The sequence below is a fragment of the Chrysemys picta genome, chromosome 4, assembly GCF_011386835.1.
Source record: "Chrysemys picta bellii isolate R12L10 chromosome 4, ASM1138683v2, whole genome shotgun sequence".
In the NCBI taxonomy this organism is placed as follows: domain Eukaryota; kingdom Metazoa; phylum Chordata; order Testudines; family Emydidae; genus Chrysemys; species Chrysemys picta.
Genome location: NC_088794.1, coordinates 69,791,381 through 69,814,127, shown reverse-complemented (window position 1 = coordinate 69,814,127; position 22,747 = coordinate 69,791,381). Strand labels below are relative to the sequence as shown.

The 22,747-nt window shown below is 39.5% G+C and overlaps 1 protein-coding gene across 1 annotated transcript in view; it reads left to right on the top strand.

The window, feature by feature from the left end:
• Window positions 1-462: 462 nt before the first annotated feature.
• Window positions 463-22,747, top strand: part of SLC17A6 (solute carrier family 17 member 6) — a 53,812-nt gene continuing 31,527 nt past the window's right edge. The window contains exons 1-3 of the mRNA XM_005300309.4: window positions 463-1,311; window positions 4,180-4,432; window positions 5,903-6,021. Of these exons, the coding sequence (XP_005300366.1) occupies window positions 1,226-1,311; window positions 4,180-4,432; window positions 5,903-6,021 (458 nt within the window). The 5' untranslated portion in view covers window positions 463-1,225. The remainder of the gene's footprint in view (window positions 1,312-4,179; window positions 4,433-5,902; window positions 6,022-22,747) is intronic.

Here is a 22,747-nt window from a genome sequence, read left to right as displayed (position 1 = left end):
AGATACATCTGTCAGATTATATCTGGTATTAATATTCCGAGGTATTTTGCCATTGGTGCCCTGTTTTTCCAGGAGCTCTGAATGACTATCTTTAGCGAGATGATCACGTCCTTTATTTACATTAACAACACAATTGGATTAAGTACAATAGCCTCTGCATGCAGCAAACTCCCTCGTAAACGTGCTCTGTAGTCCTTGCTCTGAACAACAGGGTCGGGCTATGCGTCAGAAAAGGCGGGGGGGGGGGCGACGCGAGAGTCCAAAAGTAAATTGTTAGCGTCTCATAAACTCCAGTTTCCCTTTTAGCTGCATCATCCTCTGGAAAACCTGGAAGGGGACGATGACACGGCTCCTCTTCGGTTTCCGTAGCATCCAGTCTTCAAGCCCCCCGCAATGAATCCGCCCAGTTCCCCTAGGAAGTTGGCAGAACGAGAAGCTCTCGATTGCGCTCTCCCTGGTGCTGAGAACACTCGGGAGCAACCCGAGAGCCAAGGGCGCTGTCTGTGGTGCTGAAATCACTCTGGCACACGCTGGAGCGATAAAAGGCGCTGGGCAGATTAGAATCACCAACCCCCGGCGCGCGAACTCCCAGTCTACTCTAGATCGTTGCTCTGTGCGCGCTGCCCTGGGAGCAAGTGGCTAGGGCTGAAGTGCTAGTGAAGTAATGAAGAGCTAGGGCTGCTATTGTCCGAGAGCTTGGAACTTAGCCATCAGGTTCTCTCAGGCTGGCACGTGCTGGGCATTGGGAACTTTTGACTTCTTTGGAGTGATAAACTAGATGACCCCCGCCCCCACCTCTCAACCCCTAGGGGTTAGGGAAACGTTCAGCGGAAAACCAGGATTTATTTTAAACACTGGACCATCTTCTCCTAGGAAGTAGGGTCATCCCCCCTCCCAAATCAGCCATGGCACTGCCTCCACCTTCTGCCAATGACTCCTGCACTTCCGAAAAGACTTTCTAATTGTGGCTCCCAACTCTGTTCTGTTAGGAAATCCGTGGGTTGCATGTACCGCGCTCTGTCTCTCTGTCTCTGTCTCTGTCTCTCTCTCTCTCTCTCACACACACACACACACACACTCACTCACGCTCCCTTTATCTGGAGACGCACCAATAGCCATTTAATGGGTGAAAAAGTTAGAGATTAAACCAATATGAGCGATCATAGCTGTTCATAGCAGTGCTCTGTTCAGCACAGAGTGGAGCCCAGTGAAAACCTCTGCAGGCATGGAGTCGGTAAAACAAAGGATTTTGACCCCCGGCAAGGAGGGAATGAAGAATTTTGCTGGGAAATCGCTCGGTCAACTCTACAGGTAAGAAAGATCTCTTTCGGGGGCCTGGATTTCTTATTGGAAAGAATGGGAGGCTTTCCTTAGCCTAAAATTGCTGGATCAGTTCGAATATATGCTATTTGTGTAAGTTTGGTTGCGGATAGACTGATAGCTATTTATAGGTTTTCTTGATATCATCTGGCTCCTACAAACTAACGCTATACCATTACACTATGGCACCGAAATAACTTGTATAGTTGGCTTGCGGAGGATGTTTTTAAATATGTCCTAAGAGATTTCCCCCATCTTTCTACCCCAGAAATTTGATCTCATTTTAAAACTAGAATCAACAGAGAGCAGTACTCCTATACAGTATTTTTATTTAATTTCAATGCAGGGCACCCGTAGGATCCTTTTCACTTTCCTTAGAGAGCATTTTTTTTAAATTAAACTATAAAATCATTCCTGATTTCGATTAACCGATTCCCTTGTGTAATCGCCCGTCAGATGAAGAAAAACACGGAAAAGCATAAATAATTGATAACCGAACGATTTCTCTCTTTGAAGCTAGGACAAATATATTGAGAGAGATACCGTCAATTATTTATCCGTCTGCATAAAAAAGGGTCAATTTCTTTTGTAGAAAATGCACAACCGCAATGGATGAAATCATAAAGTTAATCCAGCAATAGAGGGGTGCGTGTATTTCCATCGTCTTCAGGTGTGTATATAGATGCACGCAACCACACACCTGAAGTGCATTGACACGAAATTTGAACACACCATTCCTCGATTTGAACACACCATTCCATCATAAATGGCCCTGTGAAATCTGACGACTTTGATGACCCCCAAAATATGATTTTTACGAGAAAATTATAAAATAAAAATCGGGAGAATATATTTTCGGACATTTTCCTTTAAAGCAAAGTACCCCACTCTCTCCAACGTTATTAGAATTTCCCGAATAAAGCAAAATGTCTTAATACCTACAGTGGATGTTGTTTTTCTCCACCTATGCGGCAGTATTGTACACAGGCACAATATTATTCCAACAATAATGTTACACCATTTACAACTTCCTATGCAATTTTGAGAGGAAAGGCAATATGAGCTAAATTATCAAGGTAAAATGATGCGTTCTATTTTAATAGAAACTAGAACAGTTAGAGTCTAGAAATACATGGTTATTTTATCACCAGCCTACATAAATTCAATCGTTTTAAACTGACTGAAAATATGTAAAATATCTGAAAAACAGAATATATTATTATGGGCCTCTCGAATATTATGGAAAATGTACATTTCTTCTCTACGAATATAATTACAATAATCGAGTTCAGCACTAAATATTCTTTGAGAGATATGAAAACACACTTGCATCTCACAATGCCTTCCATGTCATATCTCAAACAGGTTTTTAAAGAATTATCTAAATAAGACACTCTTTGAACTTCCGAGGACTTAACAAATATTCCATCAAGACTAGCCACATTCTTTTAAGAATCAACGTATAATTTTCTATCCGTAATTTGAAAGTGGAAATAATCAGTTTATTATGTCCCAGGATCTTTGCTTCATTTCAGGGGAGACCAAATCAATTCTATGCGAAAACTGGTGCTCAGATTTTATCATTTGAATGAACCAGTTTTAACTATAACATATATTGTTCTATTTTAACTACATTTTAAAAGGATGGGGATCTTACAAGCCTGACTCAGGCGAGTAAGCCTTACCCCAGTGAATAATAAGAGTAAATTCAACTGAGTAGGTGTTGCAGGGCATTGCCCATACTTTCGTTATACATAATATGAATAATGTGTTTGGTCTGATCCTGCCAATCGTTACTCACACTTTACTCAGGGGAGTTGACCTCGGTTGAATTACTCATCTGCGGAGAATTGTTCACGTGAGCAAGGATTGGCAGGCTTGGAGCGTTCTAGCAAAATGGAATGTTTGGATGCAGTTTTCAAATACCCTGTTCTGCAGGAGCTGCACTTCTGAGTAGTTAATCTGCCTCTTTTGCATCTTACTAAGAATCAGCAGTGTGGGGAATATTTTAGCGATAAACCCAGCACATTTTTTCCTCAAAAAGTCATATTAAGATTTTTCTCCCCTATAAAAATAAAATGCATGTACATGTTTTGAAGCATACTATCTGGGTGCAAATATCTGCATTGATTCATTATATTATAATCAAAATGTGTAAATATGAATTATGAATTTTCCTTTATACGTTTACACTTAAAACCCTGGGAGCTTCGATTTAATATTTCGGTAAATGTGGACATTGAGAGAGCAACTTATAAAACAGACCTAGACTAAGTCTAGTTAATGATCACCGTGCAGATTATTGAATGTAATCTTTACAAATTCAAGTTATTAATAATGCAAGGGTATTGAGTCATCTGCAGATGGGTAGTTCTCAAACACTAGCATGTTTCGTTCAAATGTCTATGACAGCCATTTTGCAGATGTGGAATAAATAGAAATAATTGCTCATCTTTACAGCATTTCTTTCTCTCCCACATCCACAAGCAGCATGCACTGTAGAACTAATTCCTCTCGTGTTTATAATGTAATAGCAATAGAGTTAAACCTCCAAGATCATTTTTCATCTCCCAACAATGCCCTTTGAATTAGACAACATGGCGCCTCTGCAGTGGTTGCAGCTGATTCTTCTTAATGCACCCTACATATTTAACCAGAGATCTTTAATGATAGATGAAGAGTTCTCATCTGCTGCTCCTCCCTGTTTTTTGGGGAAATGAATAATTATGAAGCCCACAGGTCTTGCTAAAGAACAACTGGAGGTGATTTTTTAGTCATAGTGACTTTGACATTCAAGTGACCTGTTCGGGAGAGTTGGCTTCAAGTCTCTTGCTTGTCTTTCCCCCTTATGTTGGGCAGAGTCCTAGAGAAGAAACAGAAGCCTGGAGACATCATCGAACTGACAGAAGATGGGAAACCCCTGGAAGCGCCCGTTAAGAAAGCCCCAATGTTCGATTGTACCTGCTTTGGGCTCCCCCGGAGGTACATCATTGCCATCATGAGTGGACTGGGATTCTGCATCTCTTTTGGAATCCGTTGTAACTTGGGAGTAGCCATCGTGGATATGGTCAATAACAGCACCATACACCGAGGAGGAAAAATTATTAAAGAGGTGGGAATCACTCCCCTTTAATCCCGCAACACGAATAATGCCCTCAGGATAGAGTAATAATAAAGAATGAATAGAATAAATAAGGGCTTTTTATGATATTTCCAATCATTCTAATAAAATCTAGACGGTTTCCTCCTTCTCCTATAATCTGCTAGTTTCTGGGTAGGAGAATCCTAAACTGAACTGTCATATTTTATTTATAACAGAAAGGACAATGATCCAAAGAATGTTGGGGGGGGGGGGGGAGAATAAAAGATCGATTATGCCTATTTTGTTTTCTTTCTTTCCCAGACCAAGAGGTCATTCCATGGCACAAGTTTGAGTGCAGATATTTTGCTTTTTTACCCAGCTTTGGAGATCGCAATCATTTTCGTAAATTAAATGCACGTAACAGAGAACATGACCATGAATAAACGACTCCAAAGTGGCTGCCCAATTTTCTAAAGGAAATGGAGTGGTCCGTTGCGGAACGTTTGGAAATATCAGGATGAATGAGTTTTGGTTAACAAAATACAACGCTATAAAAGCAATCTATGGCCCAACGAGAAAGCATATTTAATTTATAAGGTGCTTAACTATATGTATATAGTCTATGTACACAAAGACAAGAATATATATGATACATAAATGTATACATTTATATATCGTATATAATGTATATATGTGTATATACACATACACATGTGTACACACACAGAGGGATAAACAGACAGCTAGATAGACTGATATGGCCGTTTTCGATTCCCCTGAATCCATACTATATATATATTCGATGGGTTTCATTGCAAATGCAGGTGATTCACTTACAATGAGACAAATAATTCCCCCCCCCCCCCCAAAAAAAATACCCTGAAACATTTTCCTCATTCCCATGTTTGTGAGCTTACCTGCGATGTATGCAACTATCTCTCTCTCTCTCTTTGTAGAGAGAGATGTATGACAACTGGCTGTGTGTGTCAGAGTGAGAGTGAGTGTGAGTCTGAGTGTGTTTGTGTGGAGAGAGAGAGAGAGAGAGAGAGAGAGAGAGGCCCTTTCCTCCTCCCTCCCGACCCCAACCTTCGCTAGACTGGATCGGACAGAAAAAAATATACTTGTTGCCACCCCTTTCTCTAGGGGATTCAAGGACATCTTTAGTTCCAAGATTCACATATTTTTAGGGTTAATAGCGATCACGAGATATAAATCATGTCCCTCCTCTCTCCTCCAGTACTAATGCCAGATTTCTGTAGGTATTCTAGCATATTTGTTCTAAAGACCAATTGTAAAGTAAATCGATTATTATTTTGGAGGTGAGCACCTTGCCCCATTTCTAAATCGTACCGTCTAGTAAATGGGCATTTTCAACATCAATCGAAATTCCGCAAAGATTGCCTAGTGTTAAACTATTATTAATAAAATGCTTTATTTTGGCCTGCTTACATCCTTCCTATTTTCTTTCTCCCCTTTCTCCTTGCTTTTTTGCACTGGAAGAAAGCGAAGTTTAATTGGGACCCTGAAACAGTTGGCATGATCCATGGCTCTTTTTTCTGGGGATATATAGTCACTCAAATCCCAGGGGGATATATAGCATCCAGACTAGCAGCTAACAGGTAATGACGATCTAATATAAATATATAAATGTATATAAACATAAACATGTATACTATACATCGGGTTGCTATGTTTAGATTTTGACTGTTAAAACAGCCGGTATAAATGCAGGCACATTTTGCGAAAAGCAGACGGAGCAGGGTGTCTGGTTCGTTAGTGCTATTCCGCTGATGGCTCCCTACAATTGTCAGCTGTTGAATTCAGTATAAAGCCAGCTTTCCTCTTTTCAAGGCTGTTAGAGGGGCAATAGCGGACGGGCACTTTCCTTCGGTAAAACTCCACTCACTGTAAGATGAGCCTTTATGGACGGTGTAGACGAGACAAAATATGTTGGGCTCTGCTTCGCTGTATCAGCGGTGTCGTGCAAACCAAACATGAACCGCAACGTAACAATTTGCCTCTGCAAGCCAGCATTTATAGCTGGCACTGCAGCACATTGAGGCAATAGTTATATAGCAAGGAATTATTATTCAACTCAAGTCACATAGACGCATCTCTTCAATGGCATATTTCTGAAAAGCATGGGGGTATTGAAAAATACGTCTGTGTTCCTCTGTCGTCATAGAAATAATAATGCAATAATTTTAAAGGACAAGAAACAAACATTTGAAATAAATGAAAATGAATACTGGAATTGTATTTTATTATCATTTTAATTATTTTCAAATTTTATATGGATTTCATGTTTGTTTCTTGTCCTTTAAAATGTATATTAAAATAGAGATGCTATGATTATTTTTTACTTTATTCAGTCCCCTTTTCACTAAGATTATCACGATAGAAATTTTCAAAGTTGAAAGACACTGAAATCCCTTTATTTATTTAGACATGGTCTTTTTTAAAAAGAAAGGGAGAAATAGCAGATATCAGTAGTTATTAATTGACACTGAACTGAATATAGTCCACTCTGAATAAAATGGAAGAAAAACATGTTTCAATGAGCTTTGCACAATGAAAAGGAAGTGCAGATGGTGCAGGGTCTTAAAGATTCGTTTCTATGGTGTCTGGCAATATTTCAAGCACCCAGGGTGTGATTCCACCTGTTAATTAGATCCACTGAGTATTCAAGACACACGAGGCATTCATATCCATCCTTAATGCCACAGACTCACCATTTGGAGAGGTAGGAAAGGTCCTAGTGCCACTCTTCTTGAGCAGTAATGGACTAGGTACAAATGGATATTAAAAGGGAAGGTACAGTTTAGCTCATCACAAGAGTGTGTAACATCAAAGGTAGGAGTAGGAGCGTTAGACAGCCTTATACAATGAAGTTCTCTCACCAGGCTATGCTTTTTTTTAAAATAAGGACACAAATATACTTGCCAAGCCTCCAGTTCTCTTGAGAGCACAGAGCTCCATTAAAAAAATAAATCAATGAATGGTGAGATCCTTAGCTGTGTAAATTGGTGTAGCTCTATTGATGCCCATGTACACCAGCAGAAGTTTTGGTCCATGATTTTGGAAATAAAACAAAAGCACAGTGTTAACATATATAGTAACCCCTTATTTTTTTATCTTTTAGTTAAAATGTCCCTTTCCGCATCTTTCCAATAATAGATCAGAAATATAAAAGGCGATTAAAAAAAAATCACAAGAGATCATCCCCTAAAAGGCCTCTGTCTATCCAAACACAGCACCTTTGGCTTCCTTTCTGTACCAAATCCTGCAATCTTCATTCAGTCCATTACTCATTTACTTCAATAGGAGTTTTGCCTTAACAAAGACTGTAGGGTCTGAACCAGAAAGCCAAATTCCATTCTTGATTATTCCAGTGTAATTCCATCTGTGTAATTTGACTCAATACCATTATAAAAGTAGAACTTCTATCAGAATTGGATCAAATAGGTGGAAAAGCCCTGGAAGTCACCAGGAAAAATTCTGTAGTGAAATATGTAGCCTGGAATGTTTGAACCAAAATCTGCTCTCCATTACACTGGTGTAAATCCAGAGTCATTCTAGTCACTTCAGTGATGAAGGTAGTCTGCATCTACACTAGCATAGCAGAGAGCAGGATCAAGGTCACTAGTTGTAATAGCCAGGGAAGTCTTAGAGACAAATTCACCAGTGATGTAAATGGTGGTGTAAATTACACATCCAGCCTTATAAAACATTTGCAAATAGTTGTAAATGGCAAAGTAATAGAACTTGCACAGATTTTACATTCAATTTGTGGGAAACATTAATATAAATGTTAAGGGACAGAAGTGAGGTGCAGCAGCAGAAAATTTACAGATAAAGCAAGTTCCCAAACTTTAGGGCTAGGTGCTGCCATCCAGATACTCAATCGAAATGAATGGGGTACTGGAGGAAGAAAAGTTCTACTCAGCGAGGTCTGAGCATCTAGCTCTTTTATATGCATACCAGTCCCAACAATCCTAAGGCCTAAATGAAGTCAAAGTGAGATGTGGCTACTTAGGTGAGGGCTGAATTTATCAGTGTAAGTTACCTACACCCTATTTCTGACCATATTATACCTGATGTGTGACTTATCTCCACCATTTTCATCAGTGATGACTTTGGCCAATGAGGTCCAATGGGAATTTTGCAGAGTATGGACTAGTAAATTGGACCCTATGCTCTCCTAGTTTGTACCACACCCTCCAAAAATGCACACACATGCACAAATTCCCTGGGCCAGATGTTCAGTGGGTGTAGATTAACATCGCTCCATTAACTTCAAGGTGATCTGCAGCTCCTCCAGTAACTTCAGTGTAGCTGTACATGTCAGTTGAAGTACATTAGTTTGAACCAGCAGAATATCCGTTTAGAAGTGAAACATCACATCTAAATGGATGATACATTGATTTATTTTTATTTGGGGGAAGGGATAGCTCAGTGGTTTGAGCATTAGCCTGCTAAACCCAGGGTTGTGAGTTCAATCCTTGAAGGGCCCACTTAGGGATCGGGGCAAAATCAGTACTTGGTCCTGCTAGTGAAGGCAGAGGGCTGGACTCAATGACATTTCAAGGTCTCTCCCAGTTCTAGGAGATAGGTATATCTCCATATATTATTATTATTATTATTATTATCCATGCTGAAAATCAGGGAGCTTTACCAGTTCCTTGAATCTCCCCCTCCTTCACTGCTGCCTGAACAGAAGTTTGATGTAGCAAAGAATCTAGGCTGCTTTGTTACATTTAATTGTTTAAACTTTCTAAACACCATCTTTGCTTTACTTTCTGTAATTTCTTATTTATCTTTAAATGTTAATATTTAAAGTTTAATTCCAATGTGGTCACTTACTTTAATTTAATTTTTATGATGAACCTCATTATATGTCTTGGAAACATTGGTTTTTGCTTGCGTGTGGAACAGCTCAGAAATTGCTAGTGGCTCTGAGGCTAGGAAACAAATTTCAGGTGTGCTCTTCATACTTCGCAATACAACAGAACTCACCATCTTCCACTGAGGGTATTACAGGCTCAGTCATGAGCTAAAGAGAAAAAGATGACTCACTGTCAGGGAGAGAGGGAGACAGTGATCAGGTTGATGGGAATGGCGTGAGGGTAAGAGTGACTCCTAGCTTCCAGGAGTGCCAAGGGAAATGGGGGCGGGATTCACCAGGCACTTAATTTGTTATTGGCAGGGTGCTGCTGAGTAAGCAGGAGCTTGCTTGTTTGACATTAAGATTCAGTCCAACAGCCCAGTTGTAGCTTTAATTACAAGGATTTGGACATATCTCTAAAATGTCATTAATTTATTAAAATATGGAAAAAAATCAAACTCCAGTTAAAACACATTCATGTTCACATCATGAACTCCTGCCTACAGTCCAGTAATTCTCAATTTAAATAGAAGAATATTTTTATTTTGTTGAACTGAAACACATTAGCTAGGCCTTTAAAGCTGTCCCCCCAACCATCATCTTGATCTTGCCCAGTTTTAAAGTGTTTACTACTTCCTGCCAAGCAAGAATCATGAATGGTGAGCCAAGCCCTTGCTGCTATTTATTTTTCATCTGGTCAATCAATGGGAGCTTTTTACTGGGATCATGGATTTCTTTGCTAATTGCAGAAATCAAGACAGTTGCTGCGCATTGGCTCACTTTCTAATTTATTTGCAGCCTCCATCTCACATCTATTACTGTGCATATAATTCGCAGTGAGTTCTTCAGGTTCACATTTCGAGTCCTATGACAAGGAGGACTGAATAGAGATTTCTAGGGTCTGTTTATCTAATTATTTTTGCATGATAGTTTGGGTCATGGTTAATTTCACATTGCAACAGTGAGATATTTTTTTTCCTTCAAGAAGTGTCTGTTTTTAAATAAGAAATCCTTCTATCCCTATAATTAGATTGATGTTTTAGTTCAAAGATAAATACATTTACAAGACTGACAATGGTGGGAAAAAAAATAATGGTCTTGGACAATTCAGAAATATATTTTTGAATTGTCCTTGATTGACTCCAATAACATTTTCAGTTTTGAAATCAATGGGACTATTTGCATGAATAGCAGGAGGTGGGTTTGGCATTGTATATTTCATTCTGATTTAAATTAATGGAGATATCCTATCTCCTAGAACTGAAAGGTCATTGAGTGCAGCCCCCTGCCTTCACTAGCAGGACCAAGTACTGATTTTGCCCCAGATCCCTAAGTGGCCCTCTCAGGAATTGAGCTCCCAACCCTTGGTTTGGGGGCCAATCCTCAAACCACTGTGCTATCCCTCCCCCCATTTACATTGTTGAAGGGCTTTCTAATGTGCTTCTAAGTGCTGGTTATCCCCTGAGCATCCTCAACTGTGTTGGATATCAACGGGAGCTGGGAATTGTATCATAAAGGCCTGATCCTCTGTTGTGCTGAACACCCTCAACTCCCATTGACTTCAATGCACTTAGTGACTCACAGGACGTAATCAGCACTTTACAAAATCAGGACCAGGCCCTAAGAGCCCAAAGCTCATTTTTAACAAAGAATTTCAAATGTTGCATCTCCCTGTGTAGTAGCTAAAAATGGAACAGAGATCCCTTTGGCTAGAATGCAAGAGTCATCTCTCCTCCCAGAGGAGGTTCTGCCATTGGAGGATGTTGATGTGACATCACCCTGCAAAGAATGAGAGCAGAGAACAGGAACCTAGGGTTGCACAAAGTCCCAAGGCCTCACATTCCCTCCAAGTGAAGATAATCTTTCCATTGATTAAACATTAAGATATTAATAGCATGGAGTACAGGGGACCATTCTGGTAGTTTAGTGGCAGTGCTCTGCCACATAGGAATCAGGACTAACAATTTCTTTCTCCCCAGACCCTCAAGCTCTGGGAATGTTGTAGAACTAGTGGGCTCACTTCTGGAGGGGTATCTTGCCTCTTATTGAACAACACTACTTTCCTCCCAAGGCTAATTTACACTGGGAATGGAATTAATGGGATTTGCAGTGAGAGAGAGATCCTTAGCTGGAGAAAATGTTGTCATGATGCAGGGCCCTTGAGGTGACTATGGCAAAGGAGGAGAGGTGGATTCCAAGAATTATCCCAGAAAAATGCACATGCACAAATAAACTATAGATCAGTTACAATACCATGCCTGTTGATGCTCTCATGCAAGACAAGCAGGTTCAGGCTCATACTACTTGCCCAAAGGTCTAGAAATGATGAGTATTAATTATTATTGGTTTTACTGGATTCACTCTGGATTTCCTCAGGATAACATACAGCAAAATGCATCCCAAGGAAGGAGGGAAGGAAATGAGCACACAATTATATTTGTATTTTTTTAAAATTCCTTTGAATATTATCAGTGAAACCAGGAAAATTCCACTGCAGAATTTTGGTATCAATTTTCTGCATTGCTAAATCAACTGAGTCATAATTCACAATGCAAGCTACTGCCAATTGAAAGCCCTGAAAATCGTATCTGGGGTTTTAAAGGTTTAAATGCCAGTATTATAGTGGCTCCCCACAAGAGTGCCTAACATTAGGGACTGACAGCATTTCACAGTGTCTGAGTGAATAGCACTCCATGAAATGCTGACTGTTCTCTAACCCTAACCCTCAGAGTTTTTATGGCCTAATTCTAAATAATCATGGTTCAGCTCAGACCAACAGAGATTTTTAAAGCAAATGCACTTTACACTGATTGAAGCTTTGTTAAATAATGTATAAATAAATATGATTTGTGGTTTGGGAGCTCTTGAGATCTTATAATTCAAAAATGTCTTATATAAAATTGATGACCAAGATGGTTAGGTATTTTATAACCATGTAGAGGGTGGGATATTTTGGTAAAAAATGCAGAAATTATTTTTCAATAATTAATTTCTCTGTCCATTTGTAGCATAGCAATGACATTATACTGAATATTTTCTAAGTATTACCCTTACACCATAGTCCAGAGAAGCTGATGCAGTTTGTTTCACTAATATATCAATTGATTAAAATACATCATAGGATATTAGGGCCCAGCCCTGCAAATCTTAACCCACGAATGGTTGTGCTTAAGTCAGAGGGCTCAATTGTTCCTTGAGTCTGACCTCTGCTTGATACAGGAGAAGGGTATTGGGGAACCAGTTACAATCCCTTATTCTGTGCCAATCCAGACCCATCATTTGTTAGAGCAGCCTAGGGACTGCATTACCTTATGCCACAAGTGCAGATTTCCAATCGGAATTTAAATCAATGAAAGACTGAAAGTGTAGTGGAGCTCTACCAATTCCCTTCCCATGTATCCTCTTCCCTATACTAGGGGAGCAGTTGGCACATGAGTCAACTCTACTGGGTTTATACCAGTGGTGAGTTCCTACTCCCATCATGGGATTTTCCACTGATGTGTTTCAGTAAGGATCTGGACCCTTTGCATTACCTAAGTGCTTTGGGGAGGGATAGCTCAGTGGTTTGAGCATTGGCCTGCTAAACCCAGGGTTGTGAGCTCAATCCTTGAAGGGGCCACTTAGGGATCTGGGGCAAAATTAATACTTGGTTCTGCTAGTGAAGGCAGGGGACTGGACTTGATGACCTTTCGGGGGTCCCTTCCAGCTCTATGAGATAGGTATATCTCCATATATTAAAGTGGCTGGAGTGTAATGCAGAATCGGGTCCAAAGTGATAAATCTCATGACAAAGGGTTTACACAACCAGTCTCTTACCTTGTAGAGACAACATTGTCTAAAGGGGTGAGAACAGGACTGGACAAAAAGAACTCTTGAGTTCTTATCCCACGCTAACACTGACCAATGGTGTGAAACAACTCACTTAGGACAGTTCAATGGTGCCATTTAGGCAGGCCCGGCATTGTGGGAATCTACTGCCTAATGTGAAGCTGCAGGAGGAATTCTGATGCAGGGAGACTGATCTCGTCCCAGAGCTCACTGGCACACAAGGGGAGTGAACCGATGTTAACTATTTCCCTTGTTGTGCTGGTCACACTCCAAAAGATAGCACAGAGGAAGGCACATGGGCCTGACTCCTTCTTGCCTCTCTCACTCCCCTTTTGGGCACTGTGTAGCCCTGGAGGTGAATGGAAAGGATACTCCTATAATTGTGACAGGACCATACAAGTAGAGGAGAGATTCCTTGTGCCTTCCATATTCAAGCCAGTGCCTGTAAATGAACCAATGCTGATGAACACATTGGGGGTGCTGTGAGGATTAGCTATTTGTGCATCCGTCAAAGATGTAAATCTCTATTACATAAGAGGTGCTGAGGTAACTGTAGTTTACCTTTAAACTAGAAAAGTAATGAAATTCTGAATTTAGACTTCTTCCACACTCACACCTCCGTGAATGCTACAGAGGTCTGAGAATAATGTGTGATTTCATGTACCGGTTGTGCTAAAACACCAAAGAGAAAACGTGTGGAACTGTAATATCACTTTTATATTGTTTTGCTGCATTTGCCAAGCAGAATTCTAATAATCTATGATAGTTAAAATAGGATTTTTAATTGGAAACAATGGGACCACATTCCTATAAGATAGGCTAAAAATCTGGGTGAAATCCTGGCTCCATCAAAGTTAATACCACAATTCCCTCTGACTTCACCACTGATTGATTTCACCACTGATAGACAGCTAGATAGCGTAAATCAGGGTAGGCCCATTGAAGTCAATGGAGCAATGCCAATTTACACTAGCTGAGGAGCTGGTCCCATGTGTGCAATTTCATGCTTAATGTAGGAAAGCAATACTTGTGTTTGTACATGAAAATACGGAGCTGAGTATCCAGGCGGCCAGTCAGATGCACAACTGGTCATGAGCACACACACACACACACACACACACACACACAAAATCCATTCAGCATGAGTAATTATCAGTCATTGCTTATGAAAATTCAGTTTTTGAAAATCAAACCATAAAAGAGTTGCAGGCTTCTGTTGATTAAAACAATGGGTCATGAACATTTTAAATGGTGAGTGTTCAGATGTTAGAACTTTCCCTTATGAAAAATCATATAAAATCTAAGAGAAGATAATGATTTTAAAAAAGGAAAGAAACAACCTATGAAATTCTATGGTAATGACATAAGGTTTTCTTTCTCTGTTAAGTCCCGTGGGTCAGTTTCTTAGATGGTGTAAGTGGGTATAGTTCCATTAAAGCAAGTGGCCTAATATGTTTTTAGTTCATTTCACAGAATGCTGCTGAATTTCTGTAGAACCGTTGTTAATTTAATTTATATTAAATTCTATAGTATTTTCTCATGATGGCTTAAATAGAAATATATAAAGCAACCGGTGACTTCAAGTTCTTCCTTTTATTTCAGTTTTTAAAATCCAATTCACCCAAGCAGTAAGGACTGAATTCTGATCACCCTTACTCATAGCAAGTAATCCTTTTGATTCCACTGAGATTACTTGCATGAATAAATTGAGCTATATTCCACACAGATATATCAATGCATTTCTTCCCAAAAGGTCGGAAATATTTTAATCTGAACTCTGGCATTAGAGTGAGAGTGAAATTGTTATTATTGTCACTGATCCCTAACTAATTAGTAAATTAATAATAATAATAATTTAAAGCCAAATCTTTCTAAACTAAGATATTCTGAATTCAAAGTGTGACTGCAGCTTAATATCTTTCTATTCACTTTTTTGCAGGATAAATTATTCCACGCTCATTTTGTATATAGAAGTAACAAAGTATTCTTATATTTAACATAGAGTATTGTTATATTTAACAAACAATAAATGAGTCATACTGTAACTGGGATATGTAGGAATGTTTGATTTCCGGTTTGGTTCTGCAAGTTCTAATTTCTTCCCTTCTAATGTAACTGGATTTTAAAATAACCCCTGAGGCTACTCCTGCCAACCCCTCCTTTCATGTTCACTTCAAAACCATGCAGCTTGAACTGGGCTATGCTGCCAGACACAGGTGCATGCCTCTTCTGTTTCCAGTCAGAGCAGCAGCCAACACAACACAAAGCACCAAGAAGTCTCAGTCACCCCACTGTGTTGCAGGGCCTTTTAAGTACCACTTATGAGGGTGGCTGGTGGTGCTGCTCCCTGTGCCATATGGCTCTGGGTCCTTCCATTTTTCTGTCATGAATGATGAAGCCATTTTCACAATTTAATGATTCACCAAGGGATTTGGGTGGGGTTTTTTGTTTGATAAAAGCGAGCCTCAGATGTGTGGCAAAATTAATAATGCAGCCAAGCCTTTATTAGATTGGATTAGATGGTGAGGGATCAGCTTTTACATATTAATGCTTCGCAAAAGGCTTAAAATAGGATTTAGTATGAGCAGCACACAGACACCTCCCCCATCCCATGTAGATGTATGAATGGAAATAGCCCGTTTCATCACCTTTTCTCGATGACAAGCAAAATTGCTATTCTGGCACAGCTTGTTGAGATACATCGCATTATGAACAGGACCAGCTGTAAGGCCAACAGCACCATGGACGAGCACAGACAAAACATAGGCATTGGGGATAAGAGTTCACCTCTAATTTTGGTGGTAGCTTCTTGTATTTGTCTTGCTTAGCAGCTAGGTTGGTAAGCCTTTCTGCTATTCATGGAACAATCCCAGTTTCGTTGGGCCTATTCTGTTTCATTTGAATTCGGAGGCCATTTCAGCAAAGTAATTAGGCATGTGCTCAACTTTGAACACGAGCCTTCCTATCCCTGTTTCAGTAATTAAACACATGTTTAACTTTGCATCAAATGTTTCCTAAAATACCTTCAGACTAATGCAATGCCATCATCATGTTCTGAAAATATTAAGACACTTTAAAGACAACTTGGAGACTATACCTTTTGGATCAATCTTGAAGAGTCTCTGGAAATGTGAAGTCTCTCTATATACTAGTGAAGGGTAAATAAAATGGGATTGGAAGTGAAACACTAAATGATATAAATCTTAAACTTATTGAGAAGTTCTGTTTTTCTTCATGGTCAGGAGTATGTCAGCTTGGTGACATATCTGCTCCTCACCTTGAAAAGGGTTGTGTTCTTAATGCAATGAATATAAGCATTTAAAACAGTATCTCCAAATAGGTGTCTCAGAATTCTTGGACCAAGTTAATTGACCAAATTCTCAAGATCACACACATCAGTGACAATGCTGAACGTTGCTCTCCTGTATTGCCATATAACCTATGAAAATGTTTGCATATGGTGAGCAATGTACAGTGATGGATGGTATTTTGTCTAAATATTAGGACTGTCAAACGATTAAAAAATTAATCGCACGATTAATAGTGTGATAAAAAATTAATCGCACGATTAATCACACTGTTAAACAATAATAGAATACCATTTATTTAAATGTTTTTAGATATTTTCTACATTTTCAAATATATTGATTTCAATTACAACACAGAATACAAAGTGTACAGTGCTCACTTTATATTTATTTTTGATTACAAATATTTGCACTGTAAAAATGATAAAAGAAATAGTATTTTCAATTCACCTCATACAAGTACTGCAGTGCAATCTCTTTATCATGAAAGTTTAACTTACAAATGTAGAATTATGTACAGTAAAAACCTGCATTCAAAAAAAAAAAAAAACAATGTAAAACTTTAGAGCCTACAAGTCCTTGTTCAGCCAATTGCTCAGACAAATAAGTTTGTTTACATTTGCAGAAGATAATGCTGCCTGCTTCTTCTTTACAATGTCACTTGAAAGTGAGAACAGGCATTTGCATGGCACTGTTGTAATTAGCATCGCAAGATATTCACATGCCAGATGTGCTAAAGATTCATATGTTCCTTGATGCTTCAACCACTATTCCACAGGACATGCGTCCATTCTGATGATGGGTTCTGCTCGATAATGATCCAAAGCAGTGCAGACCGACGCCTGTTCATTTTCATCATCTGAGTCAGATACCACCAGCAGAAGGTTCATTTTCTTTTTTGATGGTTTGGGTTCTGTAGTTTCCGCATCAGAGTGTTGCTCTTTTAAGACTTCTGAAAGCATGCTCCATGCCTCATCCTTCTCAGATTTTGGAAGACACTTCAGATTCTTAAATTTTGGGTTGAGTGGTGTAGCTATCTTTAGAAATTTCACATAGGTATCTTCTTTGCACTTTGTCAAATTTGCAGTGAAAGCGTTCTTAAAACGAACAACATGTGCTGGGTCATCATTCGAGACTGCTATAACATGAAATATATGGCAGAATGCGGGTAAAACAAAGCAGGAGACATACAATTCTCCCCCAATGAGTTCAGTCACTAATTTAATTAACGCATTATTTTTTTAATGAGCGTCATCAGCATGGACGCATGTCCTCTGGAACGATGGCCGAAGCATGAAGAGGTATATGAATCATTAGCGCATCTGGCACGTAAATATCTTGTGACACCAGCTACAACAGTGCCATGCAAATGACTGTTCTCTCTTTCAGGTGACATTGTAATTAAGACGTGGACAGCATTACCTCCCATAAATTTAAAAAAAAAAACGTGTTCCTCTTAGCGATTAGCTGAATAAGAAGTAGGACTGAGTGGACTTATAGGCTCTAAAGTTTTACATTGTTTTGTTTGAGTGCAGTTATGTAACAAAAAAAACCCTACATTTGTAAGTCGCACTTTCATGATAAAGAGATTGCACTACAGTACTTGTATGAGGTGAATTGAAAAATACTATTTCTTTCATCATTTTTACAGTGCAAATATTTGTAATAAAAATAATATAAATTGAGCACTGTACACTTTGTATTCTGTGTTGTAATTGAAATCAATGTATTTGAAAATGAAGAAAAACACCCAAAATATTTCATAAATTTCAATTGGTATTCTATTGTTTAACAGTGTGATTAATTGTGATTAATACTTTTAATCGCGATTTTTTTTTGAGTTAACTGCGTGAGTTAACTGAAATTAATTGACAGCCCTATTAAACATAGAAGTTATGATTAAATCTGAGAACCATATCTAGTTCTAATTAAGGCTGGATTGTGTACCCATGTTGCTGTGAATATATAACACCCAAGTTGGAATTCCATGGGACACAGTACTCCCCAGTAGACATTGTTACTGTGTCTCTCTTTGGCCCCAAGCACACAAGTATGAGCTTAACTTTAAGCATCTGAGTATTCCCACTGACTTCAAGTTAAGCATGTGCTTAAATGCTTTGCTAGACTGTTGTAGAATATGTGACATTCAGGGTCTTTGCAAATTCTCAGGCATTGAGCCTGCAAGTCATTGCAGAGCATGCAGTAGAGAAAACAAGGTGGTTGCACCCCAGTGCCAGTGTGAGCAAAGACTTCATGTCAGCACACAGTTAGTGTTAAACACTCTATTTAGTCCTCAGAACCATATGAGCAGTGTAGATTTCAAATCACTTGTCTTCCCTGCAGAGTTAACTCAATTTATAACTTGGGGCTTCTCCCTAGTTTAAATCCTGTACACACACAAACCCTTTTAAATCATGTGTGGAGGTGCTTTTAACTCAAGTTGGCTGGCCCAAGAGGGGGTATAAAGCCTGAGTTAGTATGATTCCTCAGCTGTTGACACAAGTACTGTGTATAGTGCACACAGGCTAATTCCACATGAGTACCACTAGTCCTCCGATGCTTCCCACAATTCTCCCCGTGTGCCCGGAAAAGACAATTCCCACAATTCACTAGGATAGAATTAATAGAATAGCTCATCTTAGTGTGGTGCTAAGAAGCATGGGATGTGCGTCCAGAATTCTTAGTGTCACACATGAGAGAGTACAGTGCCAGTGTGGACACAGCAACTTGAGTGCTATTTTGCAGTCTGGCTACTCTTGCTTGTGCTAGGGTAACTTGAAAGGACTAACTTGAGTGTTGAGAACATGAGCTGCCTGGGAACATTATGAAGACCAGAAGTAGAAGTGCGCTCAAAAAAGAATTAGATAAGTTCAAGAAGGATAAGTCCATCAGTCGCTATTAGCCAAGATGGTCAGGGATGCAATCCCATGCTCTGGGTGTCCCTAAGCCTCTGACTGCCAGAAGCTGGGACTGGATGACTGGGGATGGATCAGTCGATACATTGCCCTCTTCTGTTCATACCCTCTGAAGTGTCTGGCACTGGCCACTGTTGGAAGACAGGATACTGGGCTAGATAGATCATTGGTCTCACCTAGTACGGCTGTTATGTTACTCTGCAGTGAAAACATACTCTGCACCTTCTCTGTGGAGGATTAAGCCCTTATGAATCTCTACCTAGGGTGAAATTCACCCACTAATTTGGCTGTGTGAGTTCTGGATGGACTAGTGTTGAGGGAGTAATGTGGGCTGAGTGAGGAGAAGTGGTTGGTCAGTTGAGTCCATGATTACACAGACACAGTATTCCTATGCATAATTCATATGGGTCACAAATCCTCTTCCCAAGCAAGGGCTGGTGTAAAGTGGTGGCTATACCCGGCCAGTGGGTTGTCCCAGCAAACCCAATCGTTCTCACACATAAAGTTGTTTCATTAGGTTTTACATGAGTGTTGTTGAATTTCAACCAGAAGGAACTAAGAATGCTGAAATACACCAAAAAGGTATCCACCATATTGCACATGTTTTCACTGATGACAGCTCCAGTCTTTGCTTAAAATGCTCTGGAAATGATGTGAAGATCACAAAAGGATAGGAAGGAGATGGTGAACAAAAGTAAACAGAGTGTATTAGTTTGGTCTGAGATTGTTTGGGAATGGGTACAGGGAATGCTGTTCTTGGTGAAAATACTTAGTTCAGTAAATATAGGAAGAGAATAGAAAAGTAGGAGAGTTCTTCTCTCCTAAGGCTTAAAGATACAAGTATGCAGTGGTGAGAGATCCTGGTGATCATGCAGAAATGCACACCCAATTGCATGCCTAGGGTTGTGCATATAGCTGCAAGCCAAATTCTGCCATCAGTTATATGGGTATAAATTGCCATTATTGGCAGCACAGTAGAAACACGTGCTCATGCTCAGTGCAGAGCAATAGTTAATAGAGCAAGCAAGATATTAGGCCATATTAAAAAAGGGACAGAGAATAATAATGAAGATACCAGAATGCCACTAAAATCACTCAGTGGTATGCTCTCACATTGAATACTGGGTTCAGTTCTGGTCAGCCCATCTCTAAGAGGGAGTGAACAGAAATAGAAAGGTCCAGAGAAGGGCAATCAATGTGATTAGAAGCAAGAGAATGCATCCATATAAAGGGAGATTAAATAGATTATTAGGACTATTTAGTTTAGAGAGGAGACGAATAAGAAGTGACATGATAGTTGCATATTAAATAATGAAGAGTGCAGAAAAGGTCAGTCAGGCGCTCCTAATTAGCCTCTCTCATAATATGTGATCAAGGAGATTCCAGTGAAACCAAGAGGCAACCCTTTAACTCTGGTAGAAGGAAATACATTTTAAAAAACACACTACATTGTTATCATGTGGAACTCATTGTCGCAAAATATTATTGAGGCAAACAATGTATCAGGAGTCAGAAAAGGATTAGAATGAAAAGAATATAATCTGCAATTGCATTCGCTGGAATAAAAAGGGATAAGGGATATCTATCCTCATTCTTCAGGACATAATCAAACACTAACCACCAGGGTTTAGGACAGAACTTTCTCCATTACTGAGAAACATCTGATACTGGTCTGAGCTGGAGACATGAAACTGGACTAGCCATACCATTGATCTGAACCAGAATGGCAATAACACTTACGTTACTAAATCCAGAGTACCAACATTCACTCCAATGGAGTTAATTTCAGAGAGTTATATCAGTGTAATTGAATTCACCATCTGGCCCTGCATGTGCAGTTATGAACATCAAAAATGAGAGCAAAAGTACGCTGTAAATTAGAACTAAAGATTGGACCAAATACTCTGCTGGCATACATCACCAGAATCATGGCCATAGTCTGTACAGAATGACACAAAGGTGTCTTTTCATAAAACTTTGGGATAAAGCAGTATAAACAAACATACGATTTAGCTAGATGAGATACCTCTGGGTCCTCCACATGGTACATATATCACAAAACAACTCCACAAAGCATTTTAGATTAAAACACACTGGATTAATTCTCAAAACAGCAAGTGCATCTAAGTCAAGAGCAAAAAGTGGGAATAACAAAATGAGACCAAGATCTTTAGTAAGGTACTTTGAATGAGCTACTCTTGTTTTGCAACATGATCTACCAGATTATATATGTAAGGACTGAGGCATCCCAAAGCTAATGTATTAGAAAGAATGAGTCAAGACATTAGCTAGACCTAGAAGATTATATTGAGCTGTAAAGTGAAACCCCTGGGTTGAGTGTTATCTGCCCATGGATCAATAAATGTCTTCCAGCAATGCCAAAAATATACATTCACATTTCAAAACCAGCCTGTGAGCAAACAATGGAGAGGGCAGCTTGATAGCCACATAGGGCCACATCTGGGTCATTAGAGTTAGTTAGAATTTTGCCATTGTCTTCTAAGTGGCTCGTAGCAAAATAAAGGCAGGAGTTATTATGCATTATTGATGCACTGGATTGTTAAACTCAGCCCTGGAGTTTCACTATGCCACTCAGTCTAGCCCTTCTAGATAATGTCTAGACTCTTTCTGGCGAATCAGTTAGCTTTTGGGTGTTTTGTTCTTTCTTCCACATGTGACCTGATGGATCATGTTGCAAAACAAGTGCAGATCACTGAAGTACTAATGCTCTAAACCAGATTTTTATATACTGTACCTTGATGCAAATTTAGATAGATTTAGACTTGATAAAAATAAATTAGTCTGGAGAAAAGAGGAGGCTTAAATATCTGCCTTAAATCCATCAAGGGTAGAATGAGCAGATCATTTGTGGATCCTAGAGAATCTACCAGAAGGAATGGTCTTCCACACAGAGGCTTCTTGCCTCCACACAGCCCCCTGGCCTACTACCTCCCCTTGAAAGTACAATTCCTGTAATCACTATCCAGGCTACTAAGAACGCCCCATACAGCCTGCTGTCCCCAGAGCCCTCTTGGAGTGGGGGGTCTTAGTGAAGCAGCTGGGGAAAAGGTACGTGCAACTGACAACTAAAATTGAGGGAGGTGTAAGCGTTCGGCCAATGCTCAGCACATCACAGGATTTGGCCTAATGAGAAAAAAGCATAGGCGTAGAGACAGAATAATGGTGGCAACATTTGCAAGATGCTTCTAGTAAAAATCTTCATGGGAACAAGTCTCTGGACATTCTGGGCCAGATCCTGGCCCCTGCTATGTCCCCTGGAATTGTTCTTGCACTGAAAAAGAAATGGAGGGCTGGCTTAAATTTGCTGTCTGGGAATTACACAAGGGATTTCCTAGGTCATGTAAAGACAGTGTAGCTAGTCATATACCATCTGCTGCTGATATTCTGC